This window comes from Bombus terrestris, chromosome 6 (genome assembly GCF_910591885.1).
Source record: "Bombus terrestris chromosome 6, iyBomTerr1.2, whole genome shotgun sequence".
In the NCBI taxonomy this organism is placed as follows: domain Eukaryota; kingdom Metazoa; phylum Arthropoda; class Insecta; order Hymenoptera; family Apidae; genus Bombus; species Bombus terrestris.
The window spans coordinates 1,506,989-1,514,781 of record NC_063274.1 but is presented as its reverse complement, the minus strand read 5'-3'; the positions used below and the strand labels follow the sequence as shown (position 1 = coordinate 1,514,781).

The following is a 7,793-nucleotide window of genomic DNA, read 5'->3' as shown; positions in this document are numbered from 1 at the left end:
ATAATATAGAATTTATCGCATCGTGGATTTCTCAAAAATTTTTCTAGAATATCAACATCTGACCGAGTCATCTATCAACTTTCTAAATATTCTGCAATACAGAATCCGTTACTTTATTACAATATCCATTGCATGCTACGTTCAATATTTGCTTATGACTTTCTAATAAAGCGTTTGCAGCCAAGCTTCGTGTAAAATTCTTTTCATACTCTCGCACGAGAAAAGCGGGAAACCGAGAAAATAGTCACGTATATCGTGCAATTATATATACAGGATATATACATATTTTATACAGTGATATTACTCATCGAAGATACCATACATCTACCTCTCTTGAAAAATTAATTCACATATTCCCCATTATTTTAAGATACATTTCAAATTCAAGACATTTCGAAGAAGACTGTTCTACTATAAAATCTACAGGAACTTGAAGTTCTTTCAGAATATCACAAAGGAAGCTGCATTACAATGCAGCAAATATTACAAGGGAGTCGTAATATATCCTACATCGCGTTACGATCTCGAATACACGGGAAATCAAGATATACTGGTTATGTCGGTGATCCAATCTTTTAGTTCTGCTATAGCTGTAAAAGCAGTTGGATACTGCCTGTCGCATGATCGACTCCAGGACACCACCCCTGTAAATGTCAACAACGTCGCTCATAATCGATAAACGTGTCGAATATCGAAATGAAACACGATTGATATTGATTTAAAATAATTAAAACACACGGCTGAAAAAACAAGTGTTTTCGAGTCAAACAGAATGTGCTGCATATTATCAAGAAAAGGGAGATCAAATTTTAACGAATACTCAAACTCACCGAATAATGTGCCCTGAAAAATGAGAGGTGAGCCAGAATCCCCGACGCAGGGTCTAGCAGTGTCCGATAAGGCACAAAACATCCTGTTGGTTAATAAGTCACCACCACTAGCTTCCTCACAGTCCTGGTTATTAATTTTCCGCATCGTACTATGTAAAAGTACGTCCGAGACCGGACCGAATAACTGTAATAAACGGCAGCGTTCCTATATACTGTTTCGAAACACGTTAATCCGAAAGTTTTTCGGATCGTAGTTACCTCGAATATACCCCAACCGAGAACTTTAACCAGCGAATCGTCGTCGATCATCGAATGTGTTTTGGGCAATTTAATGGGCTGCTTCGTGCTATCGTACGTTATACTGTCGGACAGCTACGTCAGAAGAAATATTAGTGTAGTACATGTTACAGGAAATAATAAATGATAAATGTAATCGATGATTTATTTAACGAGGTGAACGTGAAATATCTATCGAATAATTCATTTTATTATTACTGAATTATTATCACATCTTTTCAAGATGTTACTAGATTCTTGTTTGAGCTTAGGATTTATTTAAGGGGGATGCAAATTCAACGAAATCGAAAGCTACGATAGACGAAATAGTCTTCAGTGACTATGAATAATTAAGGATGTAATCCCTTACTTAAACTTAACTTACTTAAACTGTCCGTTTCTGTTTAATGCGTTGTGACGCTAAATACTATTTCACAGTGTTCAATAATTCACACTGATAAAATGAATCACGGAATTAAAATACACATTTACGATTACGAACGAAGCTAACTAACAGCAAAGTGCACATTACAACCGATACGAAGTTTCGTTTTTAACAAAAATATCAAAGATGTAAAAAAACTAATTTTGTAAATAACGAATCGATTATTAATTACACCTTTTGATACGTTCTCTGCTTTCAACGTTCGTTTCGATAATATCTTGACACTCGTAGCGGTCACTAAATAGCGATGACACGTACAGTAACGCGACAAGCGAGAATGTATTACCTCAACGAGACCAACGTCGTAGTCGTAATTAATTGCGTTAAAAGCGGGATGTATCACGACGCTTTGGACACCATAAATGTCACCACCCTCGTAATAACGCGACGTGCCCGCTCTCACGTGAAATGCCTTCACTTCTAGCCTGTAAAGCGATAAGGAAAAGGAAATAAAAAATGAAAAAAAGGAAAGACGCGTGTACGAATCGTGTGCACATGAAAATCGTTCGTCGAGAACGCGGTATGTATTAATCTTGCCTGAGAGCGCACTGCGCCGACGTTATTATCCACTTTTCCCCGACGATACTGCCGCCGCAGAAATGCTCAACTTGGTGACCGAAAAACGTACCATTGTTCTGCAACGAGACCTGCGACGAGAGGCAACGATTTTCTAAATGCCAAATCGACCGTGAAGATCGATCGCACGTTATACTAACCGCAAATGGATATTCCTCTATGGCGACCTTCTCCCCTCCAATAATCCTGGATTCTGCCGGTTCCGGGAATCTCGCTGACTCCGAGACGATTCTTTTTCCGTAATCGGCTGTACAACATTCAAATCAGACGAATCGTTTAATGCGTTTCGCGCGATATCGATACGTTGATAAGTTCGCTCGGTTAATTCCTTTGATAGAGGCACTCTGCATGTCCCTGTTTCCTTCCGCGTCTTTCCATTAATTTTCTTAATTATTTACAGAAAATATTAATTTAATTACGCGGAAGATAAAGTTACGATGCATTTAATTGAGAGTTTAAGGGATATAGACAATAGATCTAGTTACAATTTCTGCCTCCAACGGATAAAATGAAATATTTGTTAATTTCGAAAAAGATACCTCTATATCCTACCTATATTTTATGCAACTAATTAGAAGAATTAAACACGATAAGAAAATTTAACGTTGTAACTGATGCGCCGTTATTATAAAACAATTAAAACGAACATCTGTTCAACATAAACGTAAACATAGTACACATAATTAACAGCGTTACTGATTGTTCGCTTCGTTTTATTTAAAGACTATCAAATCGACACTCAAACTAATGTATCTTAATGAATCGCTACATGATATACCTAACAATTCGTTAATAAACAACACGTTAATTTACTATCGGAACGTTGGTCGAATTTAATTGGACAAATTTTCAAATAATCTGTCGCAATCTTTCAAACTTGCCATCTTACATAAAATATAATAAAATAAAATCTAACGCAAATAGAATTAATTATAAAATAAACTTCACTCGAACCATATGTGGAAACCGCACAGAATATCGGCGAACCAAAGGCAATCAAGAACAGCAAAGCGTACATCGTTGCAACGTTTGAGATCATCGAGGGAACCGGGTGTTCCTTATAAAGCCGCAAATACGTAATTTCTGCATAAACAATGTATCCCCGAAATTACTGTCTCTTTCTGGCATTTATCGGCAGAGTGCTAATGCTTTGACATTAAGGCTAAGGCTACGATATTAAGGGTTAAATCGTCATTCATAACAAACGTGTTTTCCGCGTATAATTAGAGAATGGCTCAAGTTATTAAGATAACGCTGAGAAAAAGATCCGTTGGTTGCTCTATGTCGCAACATGTCATAAATTGGATGCTTTGGTAGAACCTATGCCAATAAAATTCTGATGCTCGTTTAATCTAATCGAACAAATATTGATATAACGTCGTTGTACAGACTATTTGCGTTATTTAATGGAAGCAACTCTTTCTCGATTTGTTAGAAAGATGGAAAAGTATAAAGTTTTACTGTTTCTTATACATAATATAGTAACTTGAGGAAAATTCTTAAATTTGTTGTGCTTTTTGAATAATGATAGGCAGAAATTGAAATTGATAATTATAATTTCGTGTAAATGCATTAGCTAAATTTTGTACTGCTCTCAATGGATTTTGTAAGCGATAAATGTAGTCATTATGAAATTTGTAAAATATTTATTTGATTCTTGCACCTCAATGTCTTCGAGCTGTTTGTATCGTAGATTTTTTAATTCGATCCAATACTTCTTTTCAGACAGTATAGAAAAAATCATAGTTGTCGGTATAAAAATATACCTACATAGCTAAATGAAACTTCTAAAAATTTATACGCAAATTTACGATTTACGAGAGAAGCTGTGAAAACTGTCATCGAGTTATAAATAGCTTTTTATTTAAAATTTTCATCTTTAATATCAATATCGCGTTGAAAGAATCGTTTTACGTATACCTTGGACGATTATTCATCGCGGAGCTAATTGACCCGTGCAAATGTGGAGTTAATGTACAGGCCTCCGCCGACTTCGTAAATATGTAATGCATCTGTAATTTCCGTCGTTCTCACTTGTAATACCATTTTTTGGCCGGAAGCATCGAATTAATTAACCGGTCGCGCGCGGACGCTATTATCCCCAAAAATAATTTCAATCACACGTCACGCTGCACGCATTGTCGTAAAACGAATCGTTAACACGAGATAAATACTGGATCTGGCAACGACAGATGGAACATGCATTCCCATATCTCTGATTGTGTGTTTCTCGCGTCAACGAGTACCAAGTAACGCGATATTTATTATTAAATTAACATATATCAGGCTCGGTTGAAAATTTGTCGCGCTGATCATCGTTCGAACGTTCTAATCCTACATGTCAATTCGATCGTTCATTGTTTTTGCTCGTACAATATTCTTATTATCGGTTTCCTGGGGTTTATTTTGTTTGATAAATCGACGATATAGCGAGAATTCCCTGCGTACTGCTTTATTTTAATCATATTCAAAATATCATTGATAATCTCGTTCGTGCTCCGTTTGTGCCATTCATTTAGCAAAGTATTAATGCGAACGATCGTTGCTTCCATTGATTATACACGACAATGAGCGAATTATTATTTCACATGTTTAATTTCGACCACCGTTTTGCAACTTTGAAACGTTACGTTTCAAAAAAACGTTCCAAAAAAACGAGCTGAAATATTTTAAGCTGATTAACGCGTTCATGGTTTCTATGGTTTATAGTTTACAGTTGGATTATCAATCTTTTGTGTTTTCCGTGATGGTTGATCTTTCGCATATAAATATTTGCCGGCTATAACGTAGAATCTTTCTAATTAATCTCGAATGTATGTTAAAGTATTTCTTATTTCAGTCTTCGCGTTCTTCCATCTTTCTCAAACGTTTCATCGTATACCTATAGATAATATCGTTCAGATACAGAAAAAGATATCTAACTAAGAAGTTCAAGCAGCGATCGATAATGGCTGATAAACACGTTTCAACGATCAAACATAAAAGTACATAGAACATCGCACTCTTATATAAAACAGTAACTTCTGCAATCTCGGACAATTCAAATTTGATCGTTATTTATCTTATTATTTCGCACAATATTCCTACCCATATTTATTTTAATATAATTGAAAATAATTACATACAAACGAACAAGCCAAATATTCTTTGAAAGAGGGCACAAAATGTATTTTATGTCTTCTAATTCGTCTAACTCGTTTATTATCAATTATCAAAAGCGTCATAGTGGTACCATAAAAATTCTATCAGCAAAATAATTCTCACGAAAGCTAAAGACGCGTAATGCGGAAGAAGAAGATGCTGAACGAAAACCTTTTGATACGAGTAACGTGCCTAACGAGTCATCGACGAACGCGAAGAACCGAACGCAGACGTTGCGTAAAGAACGTCGTGTCGCATCGACGTACTTCCGATTTCGAAAAGATGGTGAGTGAAACGCGATTTAATCACCGTTCCATGGTCCGCGCGATATCGTTGACCCGCGAATGAAAACGGAGCTAGTTGCTCGATCGTAGATGCGGCAGCAATTTGACCTCACCGCCGCTCGATGAGCAAAAATTATCGCAACGATTCTCGTAACACGTCGGTGTATTTCATTCGGTTGTTTCCAGCTGGGACACTCTATCCATTTGGCCTTCGCCAACCGGCTCTGCGAAAATATTTTAGCGGGATGCGAGTACGCGAAACGCTTGAATTCCTGTAAAATGTGCATTCGTAATCCGACGTAGACGCGAATCCGCCATAAATTTGGATAAACGTCGTCCTTCTCTCCCCTGCCCCTTCCCGTATCTGTCGTTCACCGTAATTTCAATAATCGTATCGCGCCGATACGATGCACACTTCCGATCAGCGTTTTTCTTCTTTCGTTTCTCTCTCCCTTTTTTCTTCCTTTTTTATCAGAAATCGGATTACCGCGGCTGATTGTGAGTCGGAAATTGAGTAAACGCTCCGACGATAAACAGAGTTACATTATTTCTCTTGCCCAATGCTGTCATTGTGATGTGCATTGATTCGTTCGCATTCATGAACTAAAAAAGAACGTGGTTCGAATTGTAAATATACCTACATCCATACGTTGATTCGTAATTTATACATTTTTACATGAATGTTGTATTGCAGGTGAACAGCAGACAAAATACCTCTTGGAGAGGAGAGATAAAATCTCGTGTGATTTGTTTTTTATATCAGCGATATATTAATTAATATTCTTGTAACTAATTGCTTTATTTATATTTAGATATTGCTCGACTCGATATAAATATCATTGTATCAAATACAACGTTTCATCTCAATCTTCGATACTTAACGCTAAAAATATCACACCAGTCAAAGTAACTGTTTCTACAATTTTATAAATGTGTCAACCCTCCTTTAGGGATCATGGTCCCAGATAGATTAATAATACCAAAAATGTACTACATAACATGGAATTCCTTCTGTGACAAGATAATAAATCAATAAATATAAAAATATTCCATTATTACGTATTTTTTAAAGACCAGTCATTTTGATTGGTTTTGATAGAAATAGCTTCGCGTTAACTATCGGTAGTTCTAGTGTTAAATACTTGCTTCATCTTTACGAAACAGAAGAATTATAACAATACTTTAAATACTCTCAGTTCAACGATCTTTCATTGCTTTTTCACTGACGTATGCTAATTTAATAAACGATAATGAAGAAAGGTACATAATTGAATTAATAACCCGACTAAAAGAAGCAGTGAAACTGAGTTTCAAGTTTGTCAAATTTCTTTTCGAATATTCGTAAAGAAATTATTAAAGGGATATTGCTCGATGAACTTAAATTAAGCGTACAGTTTAAGAAGCTCGTGTATCAGCTGAATTCGATGCGAACATACGCCGTTATTACATATGCGTTGTACAAATTTCGCTATCGTATAGATCGCCTAAATATTATCCATTTTCTGTTAGAAGCGCGTTGGAGGCGCGTAAAAACGTATATATATATATATAGCTATCAGCGTATTATGATAAACCGGAATTTCGGAAACTTTAGAGCGTTCAAGAAACTCTTGTGTGTTATGCGTGTGTGTTCGTGTTAAGCCTTTCGTGCAGTGCGTCGTGGGTAGAACCCAAGTATTAGAAGTTGGAAATTTCAACGAAGAGATTACAACGAATTAACCTGGAAGGAAGTTCGCGTATAAGAGGGATGCCGCGTTTACTAGAAGCTCACCGAAGGAATATCGTTCTGTGAAAACTGTTATTTCGCAATAGCGAAACGAATTTCGATTAAATTGTCGGCTCGTTCCGACTATAATGTCCCGACACTGAAATAATCGGCGGATAAAAAAATTGCAAATGTTTTACGAGCGAAGATAACTATTCGTAATAAAATTATATAGTGTAATATACGGGATGCCCCATTTAAATCGGCCTTTGCAAATATCTGAAATTATTCATGATTTCGAACAGAATACAGTAGGTACGTTGTCAGTAATTTTCCTATAGGTAGAAACATAGAGGACACACGAAAATCGATTTTTGTGTTTACCATAAAATTTGTTCAGTTTAACTTTTAGTTCAATTTAGTACATCAGAATTTTATATAGATATTGAATTTTACTAAATTTACCGTATGCGGTGAAACTTTCCAATGAAATGTTCATACATAAAATTTATTAAATTGTATTTATACTATAAATT

The 7,793-nt window shown here is 35.9% G+C and overlaps 1 protein-coding gene across 1 annotated transcript; it reads right to left on the bottom strand.

Moving 5' to 3' along the window:
• Positions 1-251: 251 nt before the first annotated feature.
• On the bottom strand, positions 252-3,176 carry LOC100651231 (trypsin-7-like). Its single transcript, XM_012319408.3, has 7 exons — positions 3,082-3,176; positions 2,268-2,374; positions 2,089-2,198; positions 1,838-1,976; positions 1,089-1,202; positions 831-1,014; positions 252-644 (listed from the first exon to the last, which is right to left on the bottom strand). Exons 1-7 carry the CDS (start codon positions 3,164-3,166, stop codon positions 541-543), a joined length of 843 nt encoding a protein of 280 aa, XP_012174798.2. The 5' UTR covers positions 3,167-3,176; the 3' UTR covers positions 252-540.
• Between the last annotated feature and the right edge of the window lie 4,617 nt (positions 3,177-7,793).